The following is a 27,550-nucleotide window of genomic DNA, read 5'->3' on the forward strand; positions in this document are numbered from 1 at the left end:
CACAACTATTTCGGTCCTAAACTCCGTTTTTATTGCTGCCTGCCACCCCCACCTTCACTACAGCTCTTTTTGGGTAGTATACACCCCTTTCAGGTTCCTAAGAGATGAACTGCAATACAATATGCCTTAGCGTTTCCACCTTCAGCTGAGTTGATTTAACAAATGTAGGCGCTGACGGCCCAGAAAGATCACCCCATTTGAGACACAGAAAAGAGCTCTTTTAACAGTCTGTGACAGAATGGTAGCAATACAATCTATAAAGTGTGTCCAATACATACAACTAAGAGAACCCAGGATTCTGAGAGTCGAGTAAGGGTCAGAAGCAGTGTATACCAAAGTGTGAATTCCATCCTGCAGTGAACTTTACAGCAGCTGCAATAAGTGTGGTGTATCCTGGTTTACCCATTTCAATGTAGACTCCACGCACCATTTCAAAGAACAGTAGATACATAGATAGCTAGATTTATTGTGCAGGTAATTAAAATCATTACAAAATGTATTTTATCTGTAACTATCACTTATGCACGTTACACCATGAGAAAACACTTACAAGGGAAAAGCACTTTTGCTTTTATTAATACTAAACTACCTCATTAAAAACGTATGTTTAAACTGCACCTTAAAATTTAGAAAATGAGTTATTAAAAATATAGGCCCATATTTATACTTTTTTAGCGCCGTATTTGCTTCATTTTTTTACGTAGAAACGGCGCAAACTTGCAAAATACGATTCTATTTTGTACATTTGCGCCGTTTTTGCGTCAAAAAGCGGTGTAAATGTGGCGCTAAAAAGGTATAAATATGGGCCATAGTCTCTGCTTTGCTTTAACCATCATTAATCACCTGATACATTTCTTTAATGGTCTGTTTCTGTATTTTAAGAAACGTGCTGTTGGTTGGCTAGACACCCCATTCAAGCAGGTCGCCAAGGCCTCATAGCAAGAGCTTACATTTAAAACTTTAAAGATAGGCTGCAGCCAATATTTCCCAAATGGAAGCAATTTTCTCTAAATGCAAGTGATGTGTCCTAATGTTTTGGGAGCAGCCCGACAAAGCCTGTTCTGCAGGTCAGTTTTACTACTCAGCCTCCCATCCTAATACCCCCTAAAAAGGTATGACTCTGGACCGCAGTCTAATTAGTTGTCTTTTCGAATCCAATGATAATAGTTGTTTTAGATATGTAGACCAGCTCAGTGCATCATTAAGCTTAGTCAAATGGCTTGCATTTGCTTTCTTTTTTTTTGGCTATTACAACTGAAAATAGTTTGTTTTGCTAACACCTGTGCCAAATGTTTACTTGGGAGATTGGCTACCCATAACTAACAAAATGTGTCAAGGGTTTGAAGCAACAGTTGGAGGTATTTATTCCACGTGGATGCTTTATTTTTTTTTATTACCTGTCAGAGTAGAAAGTAGAAATTTTAGGGAGTTCAGTCCTGCCTCCTTACTTTCACATGGCAAGAGTTAAGCCAGGCACAAAGTATCAGCTCTTGACTTGTTAAGTTAAATTCCAGGCGGATTTGTGCTAACGGTGTAGAAACTGTGAGGTGAAAAATGTGGCGGTACTAAGTACAGTGCGCTCTCTACAGCTTAGTACCAAACTGGCATCTGAACGCAGTCATTACTTATGCCAGGGGCGGCATCAATTGGTATCCTATGACCTTGCAAAGTCTTGTTGTGACCGGGTCTGTCGTGTTGTTCAGCAGTTTTTGGAAAGTAGTCTCTATAGCCTGGGCCAAGTTCTGCAAGGGTTTCAGGTGGGCTTCTTTGCTCCCCCTTTCATCAATCTAAACGTCTAAATATTTGTAGGCAGTTAACCTTAAGCTTTGATTTTTCCCCCCAAAAATGTTTCACTTTTTACTCAATTTACGGTGAAAAATTATAAAGTTGGATTTTGAGCTGTTAATTTTGATGCTACTGATGTTACAGAAGGAAGCAGTGATAGTGATCTTCGGAGCTCTGTGGAAGCCTGGTCAAATGTTATAGTATCATCAGCATACTGCAGCACTTGGATTTCAGTCCTCGCCACCATTGGGGGAAAGACTCTTGCTTTCGTAAGGGCTTGATTTAAATCAGACAGATATAAATTAAAGAGAATGTGGGCTAAAACACAGCCCTCTTTTCAACTTCTGTTAGTATTTTTTCCATCGTGACTCACTTTGATGAAGCTTTAATTTGGACCAAGGTATCTGTGTAGAGGCACATAATTGCTGTTAACAGAGGAGTTGGAATACCTCAGTTTGCCAATTTTTCCCAAAGTCTGCCTCTAGTCACGTTGTCCAAAGCAGATGCGAAATTGATGAGGGTGACACAAAAGGACTGGCCCTTGCTCAACATTGCTTGCTCCACCATACAGCCTAGACATAGCAGGTTGTCTTCAATGCTACTTCCTCTCCTGAAACCAGTTTGATATATATTGAGGTCCATTTTACAGTTCCTGGTTTAGTATTTTAGCAGAGCCCTTTCCTTCAATGTCTAAATGTGTGATTAATCGAAATTTCCGGAAAGTAAAGGGAACCCTTTTTATGTAGTGGGACTGACAGAGGGCTCCTCCAGCTGTCTGGGATACAGTCAATGGCCAAGCAGGTCTTAAAAGTGGCAGCAACAGGGCCATCCAGTCAGCCTGAGCAAATATGAATATAGCACTCTGAATGCCACTGGGACTGGGGAGCTCTGAAAGTGCACATAGAATTTGGAATGCTATAAGCCACCAAATGGGGAGTGGGGAGAATAATTTTGTCTGTTCACGGCACTCTGGAGGTCTGTTACCATTCCTTCTAGTTTCCTGGTGTTACTCACATAGTTTTTAAAATGTCTTATGTAGTTCACTGGTGATATATTTGTGGCAGATGAATGGGATTTCTTTGTTGTCAGCTCATTAACCTTGAACCAGTATTTCCAGGAATCTTTAGATTTTACTGCTTCCAGTAGTTTAGTCTATTGCCTTTCGTCTACCAATTTGCTTTTGTCCCACAGTGGGTTTCTATTTCGCTTTAAGTCTCTTCCACTACTAAGTGCCTCCAGAAAGTGGACAGAAACAGTGCCAACCGCGGGCTGTGCATATCCCCATGCTCCCTTAAATGTGTGCTCTTCCAGTAGTTCTTTCACTATATTGCTACAGAATGCTGGGTGCAAAGGTTGCCACTTCACTTTAACTGGTTCCAGATCTTCTAATTTGCCTAATATGTTTGTGGTGTTCCATGAAGCAACTGTTCAGTTGCAACACACTGCTAATCATGGCATTATCACTGGTTACATTCAAGGAGACTGAATTCTCGAATAAGATGAAAGTGTGCAATGGAAACCTGTATATAGTCCAGAGTTACCAGCCTTTGTTGCATTCATGTGTATAACCTGCAGGCTGATCTGTTGGCATTCTACTGTTAAGAAGACGCAGACCCAAATTTTCTAACTCATTAGCTAAATGTTTGCCATTCTGGTCCTTTTTCTGAGGTGGTGTTTTAATTGGCAGGATTTTCCAGCAGGCATCATCGTTTTTTTGTAGGAGATTCACAGTAAAATGCCCCATTAGTATCCAGATCGCATCTCGGTGAATCGCTATCAGACTGTGTAATATATGGAGCACAGCCTCTGTAGTGCCCTTTTTAGGTCTCGCCTAGTCTGCGCTTTTGCTAGCTCTTTGAGGCGTGCTATATCTACTATGTGGGCTTTGAGCACGCTCATTGTTTCTCATTTGTTCTTTTGTATGGCATTTTGAAATCCTGCCTGTTGAGTGATGGATTAGTTGTATTCCTCCCTCCTTTTGGTGTTAGGGTCCCTCCCATGGCTACTGGCCCCATTACATGTACTTGCTCCCTCCTGTCTGTTAAGGAAAATGTCACTTACCCAGTGTACATCTGTTCGTGGCATTAGTCGCTGCAGATTCACATGCTGTGCATAGTCCGCCGTCTGGTGTTGGGTCGGAGTGTTACAAGTTGTTTTTCTTCGAAGAAGTCTTTTCGAGTCACGAGACCGAGGGACTCTTCCTCCTTTGTTTCCATTGCGCATGGGCGTCGACTCCATCTTAGATTGTTTTCCCCGCAGAGGGTGAGGTAGGAGTTGTGTATGTTAGTAATAGTGCCCATGCAATGGAATGAATAAGTATGTACAAGATAAAGGTTAAGGTAATATATTTACAAATGTACAAATGTTGGAGATTACTTCCAAACGGCTACAGGCTCCCGGGGAGGCGGGTGGGCGCATGTGAATCTGCAGCGACTAATGCCACGAACAGATGTACACTGGGTAAGTGACATTTTCCGTTCGGTGGCATGTGTAGCTGCAGATACACATGCTGTGCACAGACTAGTAAGCAGTTATCTCCCCAAAAGCGGTGGTTCAGCCTGTAGGAGTGGAAGTAGTTTGAAATAAAGTTCTTAGTACAGCTTGACCTACTGTGGCTTGTTGTGCAGATAGCACGTCTACACAGTAGTGCTTAGTAAATGTGTGAGGCGTAGACCATGTTGCTGCCTTACATATTTCGTTCATTGGAATATTTCCTAGGAAGGCCATGGTAGCGCCTTTCTTTCTGGTTGAGTGTGCCTTTGGTGTAATAGGCAGCTCTCTCTTTGCTTTAAGGTAGCAGGTTTGGATGAACTTAACTATCCATCTGGCTATACCTTGTTTTGATATTGGGTTTCCTGTATGAGGTTTTTGAAATGCAATAAATAGTTGTTTTGTTTTCCTAATTAGTTTTGTTCTGTCAATGTAGTACATTAGTGCTCTTTTGATGTCTAATGTATGTAGTGCCCTTTCAGCTATTGAGTCTGGCTGTGGAAAGAACACTGGTAGTTCTACTGTTTGATGTAAGTGAAACGGTGAGATAACTTTTGGTAAGAATTTTGGATTGGTTCTTAGAACTACCTTACTTTTGTGTATTTGAATAAATGGTTCCTGTATAGTAAACGCCTGAATTTCACTTACTCTTCTTAGAGATGTAATGGCAATGAGAAATGCAACTTTCCACGTTAGGTATTGTATTTCGCAAGAATGCATGGGTTCGAAAGGTGGACCCATGAGTCTTGTTAAGACAATGTTGAGGTTCCATGAAGGATCAGGTGGTGTTCTTGGTGGTATAATTCTTTTTAGGCCTTCCATAAATGCTTTAATGACAGGTATTCTAAACAGTGAAGTTGAATGAGTAATCTGCAGGTATGCAGATATTGCTGCGTGATGTATCTTTATGGAAGAGAAGGCCAGATTTGATTTCTGCAAATGTAGTAAGTATCCTACTATATCTGTTGGAGATGCATGTAATGGTTAAACTTGATTATTATGGCAGTAGCAAACAAATCTTTTCCATTTACTTGCATAGCAGTGTCTAGTGGATGGCCTTCTGGCTTGTTTTATGACCTCCATACATTCTTGTGTGAGGTTTAAGTGTCCAAATTCTAGGATTTCAGGAGCCAAATTGCTAGATTCAGCGATGCTGGGTTTGGATGCCTGATCTGTTGTTTGTGCTGTGTTAACAGATCTGGTCTGTTGGGTAGTTTGACATGAGGCACTACTGACAGGTCTAGTAGTGTTGTATACCAAGGTTGTCTTGCCCATGTAGGTGTTAGTATGAGTTTGAGTTTGTTTTGACTCAATCTGTTTACTAGATATGGAAGAAGAGGGAGAGGGGGAAAAGCGTACGCAAATATCCCTGACCAATTCATCCATAGAGCATTGCCTTGAGACTGCTGGTGTGGGTACCTGGATGCGAAGTTTTGGCATTTTGCGTTCTCTTTTGTTGCAAATAGGTCTATTTGAGGTGTTCCCCAAATTTGGAAGTAAGATTTTAGAATTTGGGGGTGAATCTCCCATTTGTGTACTTGTTGGTGATCCCGAGAGAGATTGTCTGCTAGCTGGTTCTGGATCCCTGGAATAAACTGTGCTATTAGGCGAATGTGGTTGTGAATTGCCCACTGCCATATCCTTTGTGCTAGGAGACACAGCTGTGTCGAGTGTGTTCCCCCCTGTTTGTTTAGATAATACATTGTTGTCATGTTGTCTGTTTTGACAAGAATGTATTTGTGGATTATGATGGGTTGAAATGCTTTCAACGCTAGGAATACTGCTAACAATTCGAGGTGATTTATATGAAACCTTCTTTGATGTACGTCCCATTGTCCTTGGATGCTGTGTTGATTGAAGTGTGCTCCCCACCCTGTCATGGAAGCATCTGTAGTTATCACGTATTGTGGCACTGGGTCTTGGAAAGGCCGCCCTTTGTTTAAATTTATACTGTTCCACCATAGAAGCGAGATGTATGTTTGGCGGTCTATCAACACCAGATCTAGAAGGTGACCCTGTGCATGTGACCATTGTGATGCTAGGCACTGTTGTAAGGGCCTCATGTGCAATCTTGCGTTTGGGACAATGGCTATGCATGAGGACATCATGCCTAGGAGTTTTAACACCATCTTTGCATGTATTTTTTGTGTTGGATACATGGCTTGTATGACTTTGTAAATTTTTTTAACCCTTTGTGGACTTGGAGTGGCTATCCCTTTTGTTGTGTTGATTGTCGCTCCCAAGTATTGCTGTGTTTGGCACAGCAGAATGTGTGACTTTGTATAGTTGATGGAGAACCCTAGTTTGTAGAGGGTTTGTATGACATAATCTGTGTGGTGTGAACACTTTGTTAGGGAGTTGGTCTTGATTAGCCAATCGTCTAGGTAGGGGAACACGTGTATTTGCTGCCTTCTGATATGTGCAGCTACTACTGCTAGACATTTTGTAAAGACCCTCGGTGCGGTTGTTATACCGAACGGCAACACTTTGAATTGGTAATGTATTCCCTTGAATACGAACCTTAGGTATTTCCTGTGCGAGGGATGTATTGGTATGTGGAAATACGCGTCTTTTAGATCTAAGGTTGTCATGTAGTCTCAACAGTGGTAATACGTCCTGTAGCGTGACCATGTGAAAGTGTTCCGATTTGATGTAGGTGTTTAGTGTTCTGAGATCTAAGATTGGTCTCAGTGTTTTGTCTTTTTTTGGTATTAGAAAGTACAGTGAGTAAACTCCTGTGTTCTTTTGTGGACCTGGTACTAATTCTATTGCGTCTTTTTGCAGTAATGCTTGAACTTCTAGTTGTAGAAGGTCTAAATGCTGTTTTGACATATTCTGTGTTTTTGGTGGGACGTTTGGAGGGAGTTGGAGAAATTCTATGCAATAACCATGCCGGATAATTGCTAAGACCCAAGTGTCTGTTGTTATCTCCTCCCAAAATTTGTAGAACTGGCTTAGTCTTCCCCCCACTGGTGTTGTGTGAAGGGGTTGAGTGACTTGTGAGTCACTGTTTGGTTGGTGGGGTCTTGGGACCCTGAAATTTTCCCCGGTTTCTAGGGAATTGTCCCCCTCTGTATTGGCCCCGAAAGCCTCCCCTTTGGTACTGTCCCTGGTAGGTAGACGGTGTTGTTTGTGAGGTACTAGCTTGTGTGGTTTGACCTCGAAACCCCCCTCTGAAGGTTGTTTTGCGAAACGTGCCAAAAGTGCCTCTGCCCTGCGGGGAATAGAGTGCGCCCATGGCCTTAGCTGTGTCAGTATCTTTTTTTAATTTTTCAATTGCCGTGTCCACTTCGGGTCCAAACAATTGTTGTTCATTGAACGGCATATTGAGCACTGCCTGTTGCATCTCGGGTTTGAAGCCGGATGTGCGCAACCATGCGTGCCTCCTTATGGTTACCGCGGTATTTATTGTTCTTGCAGCTGTATCCGCTGCATCCATAGAGGAACGTATTTGGTTGTTGGAGATATTTTGTCCCTCCTCAACCACTTGTTTTGCCCGTTTCTGGAATTCTTTGGGTAGATGCTCGATGAGATGCTGCATCTCGTCCCAATGGGCTCTGTGATATCGCGCTAGGAGCGCCTGCGAGTTAGCGATGCGCCACTGGTTTGCAGCTTGTACTGCAACCCTTTTCCCAGCTGCGTCGAACTTGCGGCTCTCCTTGTCTGGAGGGGGTGCGTCGCCTGATGTGTGCGAGTTGGCTCTTTTACGAGCTGCTCCTACGACAACTGAATCTGGTGGCAGTTGTGATGTGATAAAAGCAGGGTCCGTGGGCGGTGCTTTATATTTCTTCTCCACCCTTGGAGTTATTGCTCTGCTTTTGACAGGTTCTTTAAAGATCTGTTTAGCGTGCCTTAGCATTCCCGGGAGCATAGGGAGGCTTTGATAATTGCTATGGGTGGAGGAGAGGGTGTTGAAAAGGAAGTCATCTTCGACAGGCTCTGAGTGTAAAGACACGTTATGGAACTCTGCTACCCTAGCTACCACCTGTGCATACGCTCTACTGTCTTCAGGTGGTGAGGGCTTAGTAGGGTACGACTCAGGGCTATTGTCTGATACTGGGGCGTCATAGAGATCCCACGCATCCTGGTCATCTTGGCTCATAGTGGTATGAGCTGGTGAATGTGACGGAGTCTGTGCCGGTGATATATGAGTTACCGGTGGTGGAGAGGGTGGTGGAGTTACCTTCTTTACCACTTTTGCTTGTGGTGTCTTTTCTTGTGGTTGGAAATCGAGTTTCCTTTTCCTCCTGATTGGGGGAAGAGTGCTGATCTTCCCTGTACCACTTTGTATGAAGATCCGCTTTTGGGTGTGGTCTACATCTGTGGTTTGTAAATCTTCCTCAAACCTGTGTTTGCGCATTTGGGAGGACAGTGATTGTTCCTCTGAGTACGAACTGGCTGTCGGTTCAGTTGCTGGTCGTTTAGGCACCGAAACCGTGTCTTTTGTTGTTTTCGGCTCCAACGAGATTTTTCTCTTTTTCGGTGTCGAACTTTCTCGGCGTCGGCCATCTTCGGTGCCGCTGTCTCTGTGCCGAGCAGCCTCGGTGGTGCTGTCTCGGTGTCGACCCTTTTCTGCAGCACTTTCTCGGTCCCGAGATTGCTGCGTGCCTGTGTCTCGACCCGAGTCGGACGACCTCAGCACCAGTTCGCCTTTTTTCGGTGCCGATGGACGGTCACCTACTTTATGGGTTGAGCCATAGCCTGTTGGCAGTGGCGTCCCCTGGGCTTTGTCTGTTTTCCCGTGTGGTGCTTGCTTCGACGTCTTACTCACGGTTTCTTCGACGTCTAATTCTTCCGAGTCCGATTCATGGATGGAGAAGGCTTCCTCTTCTTCTCCCTGTTCCTCGAACCCTCGTTGTCCTGTCGGCGTGGACGCCATCTGCAACTGTCTGGCTCTTCGGTCACGGAGCGTTTTTCTCGACCGAAACGCTCGACAGGCCTCACACATTTCTTCCTTGTGCTCGGGTGACAGGCACAAGTTACAGACCAAATGCTGGTCTGTATAGGGATATTTACTGTGGCATTTAGGACAGAATCGGAACGGGGTCCGTTCCATCAGTCTCGATGTTGCACGCGGTCGGGCCGACCAGGCCCCGACGGGGGATCGAAATTACCCCGAAGGGCTACCGGAGCTCTTCAGGATTCGGTGTCGATTCTAATCTAACCCGATACCGAACGAAACAATACCGACGTAGTTTTCCGAAGTTATGACTATCTTTCCGTCCCGAAACACGGAGCGAAAAGGAACACGTCCGAACCCGATGGCGGAAAAAAAACAATCTAAGATGGAGTCGACGCCCATGCGCAATGGAAACAAAGGAGGAGGAGTCCCTCGGTCTCGTGACTCGAAAAGACTTCTTCGAAGAAAAACAACTTGTAACACTCCGACCCAACACCAGACGGTGGACTATGCACAGCATGTGTATCTGCAGCTACACATGCCACCGAACTGGTAGTTTCGGCGCACTATTTTATTCTTTCAACTCGGATCATTTTCAGAACGTGGTGTTTGTGCTTTTCCATAGAAACACATACAACTGGCAGAATTAGCATTTTACAACAAGAAGGTAGTGTGTGCATATGTGTGTGTAAACAACCTTTTTTTTTTTTTTAAATGAAATGCTTTTGCAGCCCATGTGGCTATTTTTTGATCAGCTTGGTGCCCACTACATAGGTACCACGCTTTATGTTTGCAGCTTTCTAGCATTTGTCCCAAATTATCTTTGTTTTGACTAGCTACAAGTTTTTATGTAAACCGCGCTGTACATTGTGGTCTTATCTCTGACTTCAACGTGAGAGGATTTCCTCTGGTCTGTCAACCCCCCTCCTCGCCGCATCAGCTGCTCCTCTCCTGTCCCTCCCTTTCTATGTGCATACAGTTAGGCAGCAAGAGGCCTGGGCACCCACTCAGTCCCGGATCACTTTGTTTCCATTCACAGCACTACTCATTTCATCTAGAGATGTGTTTACCCACCGTGTTTACACACGCACTCTCTGAATGAGAGTTGTGATAACCCACGGGCCATCTGAGTGACATTTCCCCCACATCTCTCCCAGCAGCACCTCATACATTTCTATGGCAGGCCTCGGCCACCACGCATTCCGTCCCATGGATGGGGCATTCCAACGCCCTCCCAGATCTGTGTGGCAGTCCTCGGCCACCTCTCATTCTGTCCCGTGGAGGGTACCTTCTAGCGCCTCGCAGATCTCTATGGCAGTCCTCAAACACCTTGCATTCTGTCCCATGGCAGGCTCATTGCCAGTGAGCACTGGGTGAGTGGAGCTGTTCATTGTTAACCTCTCCCTGAGAGTAGTAATGTGAGGGGGGGATGCGGATCCTGCCCCACCCTCCCCGTCATTCACAGCCTCCATCTTTGTTACGTGGCTCTCGACTTCAGTCCTATAAAAACTCCCAGATCCAAAGCCTGTGTCCATGTACAGCCCTTATAACCACCCACATCACTGACAGTGCTCCCTATCAACTATGGAGCAGACAACACCACACTGCTCTGTTCAACACCTCCCTGCTGTCCTCAGCAACACCGCATCACTGTTCTCGACAGGGCAGCATCATGATCCTTAGCAGCACCGCATTCTTCTATGCAGCTCTACACTACCTTTAGCAGATCCATATCTCTCAACTCAGCAAACCATCATCCTTCTCTTCAACAGCATTATGCCCCTCTTTTTGCCACACCCCTACCAGCAGCACTTCACCCCTCTTCTCAACAGAATCACATTCACCTCAGCAACACTCCACTCCCATCAGCAGCACAGCGTCCCACTCTCCACTCCTCGGTAGCACAGTGCACCTCTCCCTCTGCATCACATCTCTTCTCAACAGATCCACATTCCTATTGGCAACACTACACTACCTTCAACAGTACCACCCCTCCTCTCAGCAGTCAACACTCTTTTCCTCTAAAGCACTGCCCATTTATTCTTGGAAGCAAAGCTCCCTTCTCCACGCAGGTTAAGCACCTCTTAACTCAGAGGAAATGCACTCCTAGCACCAGCAAAATGCTGGCACAGCACCTAGGATAATGTACTGCTTGTTCTTAATATGTTTTTGATTTATATACATGTTTCCAATTAATGAGGGTGAGACAGACTGGGTTTTTGCGGAACTGGCATCCAATTTTCCAAAATTAAGTCCTCACTTCCTAATGCGATTATGAAGGCCTCCACTAGCATCCAGTTGTGAATGTACATTGATACCCCACCTGAGGGGTGACCACCCAGATCCAATTTCTTGGCTGGAGAGTAATACTCTGTATAGTCAAACCATGGAAGGAAATGACAACCATGTTTCTTGAAGACACAGACGTCATATTGCTTAAGATAAACAATTAAATCAGGACTCACATTTAGGGTGTTAAAATCCCTTATGTTCCAAATCCAGACTAAAACTTGCAAATTCAAGGGGGTATGTATTGTTTTAGGGGTGTTGTTGCGGATCATTTGGTTGCCAAGCCCAATTATTCTCCATTTTGCTTTGTGCTATGCACTGCCTTATGTTGATCTATTTCAAGCCCCTGCAGATTAATAGGCTTTGGGCCCTTAAGTGTGACTCTCCCACTCCATTTGCATTTTGGAGGATTGAGGTAGTGATTTTCCCCTGGTTCCACTTAGAATTGTTCAGTGTTTCGCCTGCTCATGATCGTTTGCTCGGTTGCTCAAATATAATGGGATATTTTACTTTTTCTAAGACCACTATCGCAATTCCCCTGTTGTTTCTCATTGCCTTTTAGAGTTTAACAGGGATGTGGAATTCCTATCGTTCGACGCCCAGAACATATTTTTTGGGGTCAAGGGCAACAGGTTTTCATGTTTAGTTTGTCCTTGGGACAAGTAGGCCCAACCTCCTGTAGCACAAACCCTTTGGCTGTCGGTTTACAGAGAAGGGAGTAGTCTGCAGCTGTGGTAATGTGTGTTCAAAAGTTAATGCTGTTCAAACTTGTATTTATGGTTCATCAATTAAATGCCTTCATTATTAGGGTGAGCGCTGTAAATAAATGTTTTAATGTCACACTGACCTCTTGACATTGGTTCTAGTAAAAAAAAAAAAAGTGTACACACTTGTTTGAAAAGTTAAACAATATGAGGCTAAGTATAATGCTCCAAGAATTCTCCCTGATTAGATGCAAATGTTTGCAGCAGCTTGTTAGCAAAAGAGTGATGATTCTTTGCTTTCAAAATTCAATGTTCAGAAAAAAATGCAAGTAGGGCAAAAACGTTTTGCTACTATTGTATTGTAATAGTATTTATATAACGCTTACTACCCCTGACAAGGTATTGAGGTGCTTTTCGGCGAGTAGCATGCTACGCCGGAACCCAGGAGGAATCAGTGGTGGATTAGTATAGGGAAATATGAGTACAGGATTAGTATTACTATGAGTTAGTTTGAGCAGAGGATACGTGAGTTTGTTAGTTGGATTGACTAGAATAATTGAGTGATAGAGGAGGGAAGAATTCAGAAGTGTTAATTGGGAGTTTATAGTAATAAGATGAGGTTTGGGATGAGTAAAGGAGAGATGGATGAGGAAAGAGTCTGTGGAAAGAGTTAGGGAGATCATAGTAGCAGGAGGGGGTTTGGATGAGTCAAAGGTGAGATACATGAGGGAGAATTTAGTAGGGTTGTTTGGGAGATCATGATAGTAAACTGATGTTTGGGGTGAGCTAGATGTGGTAGAGGGAAGAGCTTAGGCAGGGTTGTTTTGGAGATGAAAGTAGTAAAATGGGTTTGGGATGAGTCTGAGTGGGGATGGGGGATAAATTGATGGAGACACAGGGTGATGGGCAGATAAAGTAAAGCTTACAAGAGAGAAAATATATATATATATATATATATATATATATATATATATATATATATATATATATATATATATTATCTATTATTTTATTTATATATTTATTTTTTGTTTATTATTTTTATTTTCCTTTCATTTATTTATTATTATATGTTGTTAACTATTTATCATTTGAATATTATTTATAGGTCTTATTTATTTTTATTTCATTTTTCTCTAGTACGGTAAGACTAGAGTAATAAATAAACAGATTTGTAAATACACAGCAAGGGAATATATGTTCAAAGAATATAATAATGGGTATAATAAGAGAAGAAAAGTAGTACTGTATAAACACAGACTTTCAAGATTTGTATTATTTGAAGTAAATTAATAAGTGTACTTTTCTAACATTTATCGTTCCTCAATTTTTGAATAGCGAAATGTTTCTGATAATAAAACATTCGATCAGTGTGATATAAATACGAGAGGAGGGATTCATAAGTATCACATATAACAACTCATCTATGAGCTATGCAATGACCTATGAACATGTTAAGCATAGAATAACATACATATATATATGTGATATATACACACATACCCACACACACATATATATATATATATATATATATATATATATATATATGGAAAATGTCACTTACCCAGTGTACATCTGTTTGTGCCATGTAGTGCTGCAGATTCACATGCTGTACATATAGTCCGCCATCTAGTGTTGGGTTTGGAGTGTTACAAGTTGTTTTTCTTTGAAGAATACTTCTCCTGAGTCACGGGATCGAGTGACTCCTCCTCTCGGTGATAGTGCGCATGGGCATTGACTCCTTTGTTAGATTGTTTTCCCGCAGAAGAGTTAGGAAGGAGTGATAGAGTGAAAGAATGTAAATGTACAACTAAATGTAATAAGTAAATAAGATGTCCATGCAAATGTATATATGTATGTACAAATAAGTACTGCAACGACTACAGGCTTCCGGGGAGGAGGGAGGGCGCATGTGAATCTGCAGCTTTACATGCCACGAACAGATGTACACTGGGTAAGTGACATTTTCCGTTCAATGGCATGTGTAGCTGTGCATAGACTAAAAAGCAGTCCTTCTCCCAATAAAGCGGTGGCTAGCCTGTAGGGGTTGAAGTGGTTGGAAATAGTGTTTTAAGTACTGCTTGACCAACATTGGCCTGTTCCTTTGATAATACATCCACACAGTAATGTTTTGTGAACGTATGTGGTGTGGACCAAGTGGCAGCTTTGCATATGTCTGCCATTGGAATGTTTCCTAAAAATGCAATAGAAGCACCCTTTTTCCTAGTGTAATGTGCTTTAGGGGTTATCAAAAGTTGTCTTTTTGGTTTAATGTAACATGTTTGAATACATCTCACAATCCATCCAGCTAATCCTTGTTTAGAGATAGGATTTCCTTTATGGCTGTTGGAAAGCAACAAAAAGCTGCTTAGTTTTTCTAAACTCTTTTGTTCTGTCAACATAGTACATTAGAGCTCTTTTAAGGTCAAGAGTGCGAAAAGCTCTTTCAGCAGTTGAGTATGGCTGTGGAAAAAAGACTGGCAATTCCACTGATTGGTTAATATTAAAATGAGAAACTACTTTTGGCAAGAATTTCTGATTTGTCCTGAGTACAACTTTATGTTTGTGTACTTGGAAAACTGGTTCCTCTAGAGTGAATGTTTGTATTTCACTCACTCTTCTTAATGAAGTAATTGCTAGTAAGAAAGCAACTTTCCATGTGAGAAGTTGAATATCACATGAATGCATGGGCTCGAATGGTGGTCCCATTAATCTTGTGAGTACAATATTGAGAGTCCATGCAGGAACTGGTGAGGTTCTTGGTGGAATAATACGCTTAAGTTCTTCCATAAAGGCTTTAATGACGGGGACTCTGAAGAGAGAAGTATGTTGTATGGTTTTAAAGTATGCTGATATAGCGGTGAGATTAATTTTAATAGAGGAAAAAGCTACATTTGCCTTTTGTAAATGAAGCAGGTAACATACAGTATCTTGTATTGAATCTTTAAGTGGATCTATATTTTTTGGGTGACAGTAGTAAACAAACCGTTTCCACTTATTAGCATAGCATTGTCTAGTTGTTGGTTTGCATGCTTGTTTTAGAACTTCCATACATTCTAATGGAACGTGGAAATATCCAAATTCTATGACCTCAGGAGCTAAATCGCTAAGTTGAGTACACTGGGGTTGTGATGCCTGATTTGACCCTTGTTTTGTGTTGACAGATCACGTCTGTTTGGATGTTTGCGATGGGGTACTACTGATAGATCCAGAAGTGTTGTGTACCAGTGGTGTCGTGCCCACGTGGGAGCTATGAGTATCATGGTGAGAGAGGTGTGATGAAGTTTGTTGACCAGAAATGGAATTAACGGGAGAGGAGGAAAAGCATAAGCATAAGGGTGTGGGTGTCTGGATGCGAAGTTTTGGCATTTTGCGTTTTGCTTGTTGCGTAAAGGTCTATGTCTGGTGTTCCCCACATTTGAAAGTACTGTTGAAGTACCTGTGAGTGAATTTCCCATTTGTGTATTTGTTGCTGCGTCCTGCTTAGTAGGTCTGCTAGCTGGTTGTGTATCCCTGGTATGTATTCCGGTAGCAAGTAGATCTGATTGTGAATTGGCCATTTCCATATTGTTTGGGCTAGATGGGACAATTGGGATGAATGTGTTCCCCCCTGTTTCTTTAAATAATACATTGTTGTCATATTGTCTGTTTTTATTAAGGCTGTTTTGTGTCTAATCTGAAGCTTCAAAGCTTTTAGGGCCAAAAACACAGCTAACAATTCGAAAAGGGTTATGTGATAAGTTAATTGCGTTGAGTTCCATTACCCCTGTCTGGTTAGATTGTTGAGATGAGCTTCCCAACCTGTCATTGACGCACCTGTTGTTATTAAGGTCTGTAGCACTAGATCCTGAAATGACCGCCCTTTTATTAAGTTGTGGTGATTCCACCGGTGCAGAGAGTTGTAAGTTTGGCAGTCTAACAACACTAAATCCAGTAATTGGCCCTGTGCTTGAGACAATTGTTGTGAGAGGCACTGTTGTAGTTGTCTCATGTTTAGTCTTGCATGCAGTACTATTCCTATGCATGAGGTCATAATTCCCAATAGTTTCATGATAAATCTTACTGTGTAATTTTGATTGGGCTGTATCTGTGATATGAGGTTTTGAAAAGCCTGTACCCTTTGTGGATTTGGGTAGGCTAATGCTTTTTGAGTATTGAGAATCGCACCTAAGTAAGGTTGAACCTGTGCTGGTTGAAGATGAGATTTTTGATAATGGATTGTGAACCCTAATGTGTGTAGGGTATCTATTGTGCATTGAGTGGGTTGTTGGCACTGTATAATATCGCTTGATTTTATTAGCCAATCGTCTAGATAAGGAAAGACATGTATGTGTTGTCTTCCGGGGATGAGCTGCTACCACAGCTAGAAATTTTGTGAAAACCCTTGAAGCTGTTGTTATGCCAAAGGGAAGTGCATTGAATTGGTAGTGTTTGCCTGCTATTACAAATCTTAGGTATTGCATTTTTGTAGTAGGGGTATCACGTCCTGTAGAGTTACCATGTGAAAATTTTCTGACGGGATGTATAGATTTAGAAGCCTGAGATCTAGAATGGGTCTGAGAGTACCATCCTTTTTTGGTATTAGGAAATTTAGTGAATATACTCCTATTCCCTGTTGTGATATTGGAACCGTTTCTATTGCTCCTTTTAGTAACAGAGATAGTACCTTCTTGTTTTAGCAGGACGTTGTGTTCTGGAGAGAGTGAGGGCGAATGTTTGGTGGAGTAGAAATTAGTTTTAGGCAGTAACCATTGTGGATAATTGAAAGTACCCACTGATCTGTTGTGATGTTTTGCCAGTGAGAGTGGAATTGTTGCAGTTTTCCTCCCACAGGAGACGTGTGGGATTGTGGGATGTTGAGGAAGTCATTGTTTTGGGGGGAGTGGTAACACGCTTTGAGGTATTAATTTTTCCTCTGGCTCTAAAGTGTTGGCCTCTGTAAGAGCCTCTAAATGATCCTCTTGGATAATATTGCTGTGTTTGTTTAGGATGCAAGGTGGAAGACTCTGTAGTTTAGGGTTTGAAACCTCCCCTAAACTGCTGTTTGCTAAAGGAACCCCAATAAGGTGTGGTATATAGGGCTCCCATGGCTTTAGCAGTGTCAGAATCCTTTCTGAGTTTTTCGATAGTTGTATCAACTTCAGGTCCGAAAAGATGTTCCTTATCGAAAGGCATGTTAAGCACTGCCTGCTGTATTTCCGGTTTAAACCCAGAGTATCTTAGCCATGCATGTCTACAAATTGTTATGCTAGTGTTGATACTTCTAGCTGCAGTATCAGCTGCGTCGAGGGCAGATCTAATTTGATTATTAGTAATTGCTTGTCTCTCCTCAACAATTTGTTGTGCTCTTTTCTGATGCTCTTTGGGTAAATATTGCAAGAATTCTTGCATTTCATCCCAATGTGCCCTGTTATACCTTGCTAACAGGGCTTGGGAATTGGGAATACGCCATTGGTAAGCTGCTTGTGTAGCTACCCTTTTACCCGCAGCCTCAAACTTTCTACTTTCTTTGTCAGGGGGGAGTTTGGTGCAGGCTTATAATTTTTTAATCAATTCTTGGGGCTAAAACCCTAGCCTTGACTGGTTCCTTAAATATGTCTTCAGCATGTCAAAGCATAGCAGGCAGCATTGGTAAACACTGGTAGCATGAGTGGGTGGAGGATAATGTATTAAAAAGAAAATCCTCCTCCAATGGTTTAGCATGCATCTGAACCCCATGGTATGCAATTGCCCTAGAAATGAACTGAGTGTAAACCGTACTATCCTCTGGTGGTGAAGGTTTGGAAGGAGAGAGATCTGGGTCATTTAACGGTATAGGATCTGGGCCATACAAATCCCAGGGGTCCACTGTATCTTCCTGTGAGTAGGTGTGGGAGTGTGTTGATGAAGGTAGTGGTGGTGGGGTAGTAGGTGGTGGAGAGAAAGAAAGCTGTGGCGAATGTGGTGGAGAAAGATGTAGAGGCAATGGCTTTTCCTGTCTTTTAAATATTTTTGCTGGTGGTTGCGCAATGTCAGGAGTCTCTTGAAACGCCAGCTTCCTTTTGGTCTGTGGAGGAGGTGAAGCAATAATTTTCCCTGTCTCTTTATGGATATGTATCCTTCTTTGTCTGCTGTCCATAACCTCCAAACTTGGATGGATATCAATTCCTCAGAATGATATTCAGATGGTTTTACGCCTTTAGAGGATTGTTCAGAAGTTGTCTTTGACATGTGCTTTAGATGGCTCAAAAATTCCTGTCTCTTCTGTATAGAAGGATTTTTTCGACTCCGAAATGGTAGCTAATTTTATCGGTCCCGAAGATACCATCAGAGATTTCGGCTACGAAGCCAGATGTTAAATTTTCGACTCCGAAGAGTGTGGACGCTAGCTCGGCTCAGAGGTGGAGCTTTTAATGTGTTTGCTCAACTCCGGTACCGAAACATGTGTAGCCTGTTGATGGAGTGACTTGCCCTTTTTCGGCACCAAATTTATTTCGGGTGGAACCATAGCTTTCTGGCAGTGGTGCACCCAAGGCCTTAGTAGGTTTCTTGGTAGTGGGCGTAGGGGCAGGTGTACTCACTTGCTGAGTCGCAGTGATTGGTTGGCTGTCTTCATCTGAATCTGCTTCGGAGTTGGTGTCCTGAATTGAAAAAGCCGTCTGTGCGTGCTCTTCCTTTAAGGTGTCGGTGGACGCTGTATACTTCGACGCCATTTCGAGTCTTCTTGCTCTCCGGTCACGCAGTGTCTTTTTCGACCGAAACGACCGATAGGCTTCACAATCTTCCTCTCGATGTTCTGGAGAAAGGCAAAGATTACATACCACGTGCTGATCAATGTAAGGGAATTTCGCATGGCATCGAGGACAGAATCGGAATGAAGTCCGATCTATCAGGCTATGGCGTGGTAAGCCTGAACAGGCCCATGTAGGGCGCAGGCACCCGCAAGGGCGTTTCTTGTTCCCGATGGTACTTTCGGATCAACTGCAGAAGGAAACGCGACCGAAACAATGCCGACAGTAGAATAAAGTTAATATAAAGTTGCCAAATCGAAAGTCTGGGACCAAGAGGAACACGCCCGAACCCGACAGTGGAAAGAAAACAATCTAACAAAAGAGTCGATGCCCATGCGCACTATTATCGAGAGGAGGAGTCACTGGATCCCGTGACTCAGGAAAATACTTCTTCGGAGAAAAACAACTTGTAACACTCCGAGCCCAACACTAGATGCCAGACTATATGCACTGCATGTGTATCGGCAGCTACACATGCCATCGAATATATATATATATATATATATATATATATATATATATATATATATATATATATATATATATATTGTTTAACCATGTGAGTAAATATACATTTGTTAAAGAGGCTTAAAGAGTATGTGCATAATTTATTGTTATGATATAGTAATGATAAGTATTTCCTAAAGAACTATACATATCTAGAATATTCACATGATCAGATTATACATATTTATCAACACAGGCAAACACAGTCCATTGCTGTTTGAATACGGTGGTTATGAAGTAAAGAGCCATCTCTTGAGTAGTCTTCAAAAGGCAAGATAGTTATTCTTGGATCTTATATTTGGGGGTAATGAGTTCCATAGTTTGGCTGCTTGAACGGAGAAGGATGTACCACCTATTATCTTTTTCTTGTATGACGGTGTTCCAAGGTGGGGTGCCAATCTTATGCGCAGGGTTCTTTGTTGAATGTATTTGGGTATTTTGTTTCTGACAAAAACGGTCCTGTTCCATGTATAGCTTTTTGGGTGATACAAAGCAGCTTGAATGTGGATCTTCTGGCAATGGGTAACAAGTGTAGTGCTCTCAAGGCAGGGGAGATGTGGGCTGTGAATTTGTATATAATAGTAGCCTTGCAGCGGAGTTCTGAGTACGTTGTATTTTTTTTTATTATAGATAGAGATGATCCATGGTAGAGGCCACTGGCGTAATCTAGATTCAATAGTACAAGAGAGATAGTAGCCTGCACCTTGTGTGAAAATCCGAGGTGGGGGAAGATGCTTCACAGAGTCTCCAAGGTGATGAAGCTTGTTCGTGCTAATTTGTCCAATTGGGCATTCATTGTTAACTTGGAGTCCATGGCAATTCCAAAGTTATTAACTTTCTTGGATAGTTGAGGAGTTTGTGTGGCAATATGCTCCTTGTGGAAGAGCCGAATGCAATAATTTGCAGTAAAGCCAGCTAATAGATGGAGAAATAGAATTTTTATAACAACAAAGGCCCAAATTTAAGGATGGCCTTGCGCCATCTAACGCCACATTAGCATAATTTTTCTGAAGCTAATGTGGCATTAGAGTGCCAAAAACACCGCACCATATCTACAAAGCGACCCTTTGTGCCGCATTATGCATGCGCCACGCATAATGTACGCAAATAGGCGTTCTGGCACAAGGAGGCCCGCAAAAATGGCACAATGAAATCTGCAAAATTTCATTGCGCCATTCTTGTCGGCATTTTTAATGCCTGCTGAAAGCAGGCGTTAAAAGGACGCACACATTGGAATCAAGGGCCTCTTTGCACTTTGCAAAGCACCACAATAGCGGAAAAAGGTTTGATGCTATTGTACCTAATACTGCCATGGTGCGCCGTATCTTATATACGGTGCACACATGGTGGCATCAGGGAGGCGCAAGAAAAGTGGTGCTTCACATTGTGAAGAGCCACTTTTCTTGAATCTGGGCCAAAATGTCTTCGTTATTGCCAGACCTAATTAGTGACCCAATTCTTAAAGAAAGTCACTAAAGTGCACCCATGGTATATCTTTGAATTAGTGGCTTTCATGAATTCAGAGAACTTACAGAAGTAAACCAGGAAGTCATACTCCTAAAAAATATTTGTGAACTGTATTTTAGCACAAGCAACTATGCATGTATAGATTTGCTCATGTGAAAGTCTATTGAGCTTTTACAAGTTCACTTTATCTTCAACCTCTTTTTTTTCCAACCCTAGAAGAACTTCTACTTCTGCCCTTGTCACGAGTACATTTCCAACCTTTCTCATTATGGGAAAAGATTAGAGAAGAGCTGGTGACAATCCTTAAAACATGCAAGTTAGTAGGTTTGCAGACTCAAAGGCATTCCAGCCCTGAAACTACTGCTACTCCTTCCTTCAGCCCCAGTATGCAGATCTGCGAAAAGGTGGCAAAATAAGGAAATTGCTTTAGTAGGGATTGAAACTGCAAGTATTCAAGCCTTTTTATTGTAGTAGCCCTGACATAATCAGAGAGGCTATTATCAAAGCTCTTACATAATGAGATTGCTGCCATAATTTGTCGCCACACTACATGGTGTTCAAAGGACAAGTAGACTTTTTTACTGGACAAATAGATTTAAGAAGTAACCTGTCCCATGGACAAGTAGATATTTTATTAAATTCCACACCCCTGGTTTACGCAGAAATTTTACTTGCATATGTGATTTCTGCTCACTCATCGAGTTCACTTTCCGCTGGGGGCTCAAATAATATAGACTATGTCCTTGGAGGTGATATTACTCAGGTCAGACAAATGCTGTGCAGAGTTTAATCAAGTTATCTTTGTTCAGTACGCTTGCCTTGTCACAAGATTTATATTCGGAGTACAAGGTACTTTGTTGCTCTCCTTCATATGTGATAGAGGAGACACACCCTCTTGTGTGGCATTACGTTTTTCCTTATACTCCTCAGCAATGTTCCCTGCAAGGCGCGCGCGCACCTTTCCTTCCCCCATCGCGCAGGCCCCTTCGGCACGCGCGCACGTTAATAAATAAGCCTTTTAGAGCGATATACGTGCTCCCCTAAGGCAGATAATGCTCATATTTGAATCTGGATTGAAGTGAATGAAAACAGCGTTTAAATGCCGCGGGAGTGTTTTAAACATCATTTGGCGTACTTTAGCATACAAGCGAGCAAGTGATATTTATGTTGAAAATTAATGGTTAATGAGCTAGGAAATGCTTCAGAACAGTAGGAAATGTGCTGTTATCAACTTTTCCATCATTGTCATACTTCATAGTTGTTTATATGCATTATCACTTTCTCAGCTCAAATAAGCCTTTTAGAGCGATAGTCGTGCTCTCCTATTGCAGAAAATGCTCATATTTGAATCTGGATTTAAGTCAATGAAAACAGCGTTTAAAGGCCGCGGGCAATGTTCCTCTGTTTTCTCTAACTGGGGTGTAGGTGGCACTTAACAGGTCATGTCCTTGGGGTGTGCAACCAGGTCACAAAACTGCCTTGATGCCCTATTGCATGGAGCAATGATATCCCTTTTTTGCTTTAGTGGTATGGAGAGGCTAATGCCAAAGATGTTGGCTAGTTATGCGCTGCGCACGCGTGAATGGTCAATTTCTTGGCGCACGTATCCTTGGCTGCAGCGCACAGAGACCGCACGTTGCCGCGCACAGCCGCACACAGTGGAAAAAAATTAGAGGGAACATTGCTCCTAAGTCACTGTTTTTGGCCTTTGTTTGTTCAACCGTCTGTAGGAATCTTTCCCTTTGATTGATGCATGTCTTCTAAGTGATGAGTTTTGGTCTGGGACTGATCTGCTCTCATCATGTTGCTTAATGGTCTCATCACTGGATCCAGAGTCACGTGCTGTTGTATCTGATGTGCGTGCCTCCACCCACTAATTTTCCTCAATCTACTGTTGAGAATATTGCCTTTTTACAGATCAGTGGTGAGGCACCATTTATCATTGGGCCTAGGGGCCAGAATTTCTTCTCCTTCAGTAACCTCTCTTCTGACGCGTCCGTTTCTTTAGTGGCTGAAGTATTGTGACCTACATTGCTCCAATTCAGGCTCTGTTGTTGTTGCCTCAAATTGCTTTTCCTTTAGGTAAGCGAGCGTTTTTAAGCTGATTCCTTAGAAAATGTTCCTCGTTGGTTTACTGGTAGGACTATCTCCGCACTCTTGATAGAATTCCTTGGGACCTGATTTATCTGAATTTGAGGTGTTCCCCCTTCAAATTAAAAAAAAAAGCTGTTGTGTCCAAGGCACCCTGGCCTCTTCCATGGCTCTGGAGGAGAAAGCCTCTGGACCCAAACCGAGGGTGGAGCTCCCTGCCAAGGGTTCTCTGGCAGGCCAAGAGCTGGGGACCGCGTCTAGGACCCAGTATTTCTTAGAGCTAAGGTGGGTGGCCTGGCATTTCTCAGAGCTCCTTGCTCACCCTTGCATTCCCAGTGCACCCTACTACAATGCTTCTTCTGCTGATGGTTGTAGTTGTGTTGAGAATTCTGTACTGCCGGATCCACAAGGACAACTGGTATTGCTGATAAACATACCTAAACAGATGCATGTGTAATAAGGATGAAAAACAGAAAACCGCTGCCAAAGAACAGGGCAGTTCCTTTACCCTGGCTAAAGACGCATTACTGGAACTGTACAATTCTGAGTAGAAGAGAAGAAGAAAAAGAGAAGAGTTTCCCACATTGAAGGAAAAGCCAAGAGGGAAGAAACTGATGTCTAAACATATTTACATTTAACTGCGACAAGGGCTATAATCCTGATGGAAAAATGTAATGGAGCGACGTGTGTGTGTGTATGTATGGGTGTGTGTATATATATATATATATATATATATATATATATATATATAGTAGATATATATATATATATATATATATAGTAGATTTAATGCCAGGACTGCACTGGAAACATCTGCTGAATGGCAATAGTGTGACTGTCTTGTCATGCTTGATGTCTGGTATTACCACACGTAGAGAGCAGATGCCAACGAACTACTATTGGTGGAGTTATCTGATAACTCATGTTAGAAAGCTTCACTCTCCAGTTCTTGCCTTCCATTTAATGAAATATCACAATCTGTGAATTCTACTATTGATTTACCACCACTGGAGTAAAATCATAGTCTGTAATGAGTCGACCACAATGGCATACAGGCAAATGGTGACTTTAACTTTAGGACTGCTGAAAAACATATGCCACATAAAGCTCAGAAATATATAAAGCCTGCAGGGATAGTCTTTTATAAAAACATAAATTCTTATTTCAAACGTACAATTGAGGAACCATGTTTCAAAAAGCAGAAGATGGCTATTGCTTTGCACAAACCTGTATGAGATCGAAAATGTTTGTTGAACTCTCCAGAAGAAATAAAGTTTTTCGCACAGATGCCACAGCTGTATGGCTTCTCTCCTATAAAACAGAAGAGAGACAGTAAAACAGAGTATCTTATGTTGGGCTAGGACTAAATCCCAGAATATTTTACTTACGGTAGTTTTAAAAGAACAGTTTGTTTTAGCACATAGCATGCCAGTTCGTTTGACGGCCAGGTCTTGTTCTTCTACTTATGAAATTATTTTAGAAAAACAAAACCTGCTTTAGTCTTTGATACATTTCTGAAGCAAACCTTTATGTTTTATATGCTTAAATACTTCTTTAGAAGCATCTACCTAACATGGGCTTTCAAGTGCTCTTAGCCAAACTAACCTAAGCCTAGCAGTGGGTAATTCGGCCGCAGTACCATAGATGTGCTTTAAGGAACGTTTTCAATTTTGATAGATACATTTAGGTGCAGCTATTGACACTAGTATTTCTTTATCTCCTTGCTAACTTTGTCCGAACATAAATAAAATCTATAAAAAGCTTAAAACAAGAGAAGAGTATTATTTAAATATATAGTCAGCTGGGAAGAAATTAATAAATTTTAAGAGGCATCTTCTGGGGTGATATTAAATACTGGCGTTGCTAGTACCACCCAGTAAATATATTTGCAAGGATCTTACTACGGAGAATAAATCAACAGGTGCTGGACAGAGGCTCCCATCCACTCAACCAGGTCTGGTTTCAACAGGGTATATCCACTGAGTACAGTGCAACAGCACAAATTATATTGGCTAGCATAAGCCTTCAGCAGGGGAGTTGTGCCATGGCATTGTGCTACCATGGACAGCTCAAGTTTTTTTTTTTTATTTACCTACAATGAAAAAGGGTTTGTCTGACAAGCAAAAGACAATCACGGAAAAATCTTGTCTTTCGTATGTTCGGCATCGTTTTCAACTGCTTTCTTTGCACTTTCCTTGCACTGGCACTTTGACTCAGGCATGCTTGACTCTATGTAAGATTATTGCGGTAGAGACTTTGATCTTCGCATGATTTGTATTATTTAAAAAAATGTGTATGCTTACCCTTCATGTTTGAACGATCTCAATAATGGTAGTTTAAATTTTATCAGATCTGCTTTTACTAAAGTCAACCACTGAAGAGATCCTTGATTTGTCCTTGTTTTGGGCTTTTTTCGTCACTGCTCTTTACTCTTTTTAATTATTTTTAGCACCTTACCCTTATTTGTTTTGCCTAACTGTTCCCCACTACTCCATTTGTTTCTCTCTTGCATTGGCATTCTCTAGTACTGCATGCTTAGAATGACAATTACTGATGTGCTCATTTAACTACAATGTGTCTTGCATTTGGCTACATTCTTTTTACATCTGTGAACGTGTACTTTTATCATGTAAAGGTTTTAATTAACTTTTTCATGATTAATAAATACAATACAATACTCAAGTGCATTTGATGCCATCAATTGTAGTATTCTGTAGGGCAAATTATTAATAGCTATAGGTGTCCCTGGGAACTGATCCGTCACACAAGGTATGAACAGTTAGAGGTTGGAAAATGTAATTAAACAAAAACTGCAGGCCATGGGCAAGAATGCAGACCTGTCTCAATACACTCATTTCACCACTGTATGCATATGTGTATATTTTGGTATTTCTAAACCACAAACCTTGCTGGCCGGCACTATAGGGCCGGATGTACAAATCATTTTTCCAGTTGTTAACGTCTCATCAGGCCGCTTGAGACTGGAAAAATGATTTTTGCAATGCACAAAAGGCGAAATGGGATTTGGTAACTCGTTACAGGATCACATTTTATTAACTGCATTTTGCGATTCGGTATTTGGAAGGGGCGGTGTTTAGGGCGTTCTTTCAGAATACCGATACAGTATTGTATGTATTACTGTTTTGCGACCGAATTCTGGTCACAAAACAGTAATATTTTACCATCAGTTTCAAACTTGTGGTAACCCATTTGCAACTGACCCATTCCCCTTTGAAAATTTAAATAATAATATTTTTTAAGAGCAGGAAGTGGTCCCACGAACCACTGCCTGCTCTTAAACAAGCATTTGCAATGCAAAAGGTCCTCGCAATTTTGTGAGAGTTAGAGCTATTGGCATTTTAAATGACAATTGCTTTTACCTATGCGTTTTGGTTTGGAGTGTAGTGGACGTATGCCAAGTGAACCCTCCGAGGCCTGTCGCTGCAGGAGAGAGGACACAACAAGGCTGCCACCTTGGGAGTATTTTTGCCTCATTCCTGCAGACAGGATATGATGCCCAAGAGATGCAACCCTTCCTGGTGCGTTTACCTAAACTTTTATAGCACCAAACAAGCCGCCTCAAAGAGGCACCTTTGTGGCCTCTTACCCAGAGAATGAGGGGGTGAAAAGAGTTAGGAGCAAAGAAAAGGGGGCAGCCATATATTTCTGTATGTTAAACTTTTAAAGGAATTATACCTCTACATTGCCAGTATCAGCCTAACTTTTAAAAACATTGACTGTAATACAAAGAGAATAACAGAAGAGGCAGCTTAACTGCAAATGATTAGCGATGGCACCTGCTTTGCAGCGCTATGAAATGACAGAACCTGTATTATCAAGAGCTATATTAAAAAAACACAAGTTAGCACAAGAAAAAGAGCCCTAGGGGAGAGGATGTGGCAAGGGCCGGAGCTGCTGACCTTGGAGCTGGGGAATATTGTTTGAGACCAGGCGCCGGCTCAACATCCTGTGATTCTCGGCAAATCACTTAATCCCCCCTGGCAACCAAAAGTGAATGTGTTCTTGTGTAATGTAACCAGTGCTCATGTAAAGCACTGTAATACCTTTGTTTCGAGTTCATGCTAACTGAACTCTATTTGAAGATGCCCAGTTTACAGCCAGAGGCAAGATGTTTTTTTACTATCAAGCTCGAGGCAGTGAAGTGCTTGGGTCTGGAGTCACAACTCCTTTTCTGACATTTAGGAGATAGCACCTTTCGCCATCTTCTTGCCTAGAAATAACCTGTGGAGGTTATCAAGAGCACGTGCTATCGGATAGTGTTAAGCTGTACTCAAGACAGTTAGTTAATGCACCCACTGCAGAGGTCGTGACAGAAAGACGTCACAGATAACAATCCCGACACAGCTTTTTCACCTCTTCATCTCTGCAAGTCGATGCAAATGATTTATAGAGATTTTGTTAAGAATGACGGCTGCTTTGCAGCGCTATGAAATGGCGGAACCTGTATTACGAAGCGCTATATAAAAAAACAAGTTATTCCCAGACTGCCCCAACACGCACCATTCAAAGAATCCTAGGGGTGA

The 27,550-nt window shown here is 42.1% G+C and overlaps 1 protein-coding gene across 6 annotated transcripts in view; it reads right to left on the minus strand.

The window, feature by feature from the left end:
* Positions 1–27,550, minus strand: part of MYNN (myoneurin) — a 237,253-nt gene that overhangs the window by 42,225 nt on the left and 167,478 nt on the right. For 5 of the 6 annotated variants that reach the window (XM_069213201.1, XM_069213202.1, XM_069213199.1 and 2 more), the window contains exon 6: positions 24,234–24,317. The exons of the other annotated variant lie outside the window; for it this stretch is intronic. In XM_069213201.1, coding sequence (XP_069069302.1) covers positions 24,234–24,317 — 84 coding nt within the window. The remainder of the gene's footprint in view (positions 1–24,233; positions 24,318–27,550) is intronic. 6 annotated transcript variants of the gene reach the window in all.

Source organism: Pleurodeles waltl, chromosome 11 (genome assembly GCF_031143425.1).
Source record: "Pleurodeles waltl isolate 20211129_DDA chromosome 11, aPleWal1.hap1.20221129, whole genome shotgun sequence".
Taxonomy (NCBI): Eukaryota; Metazoa; Chordata; class Amphibia; order Caudata; family Salamandridae; genus Pleurodeles; species Pleurodeles waltl.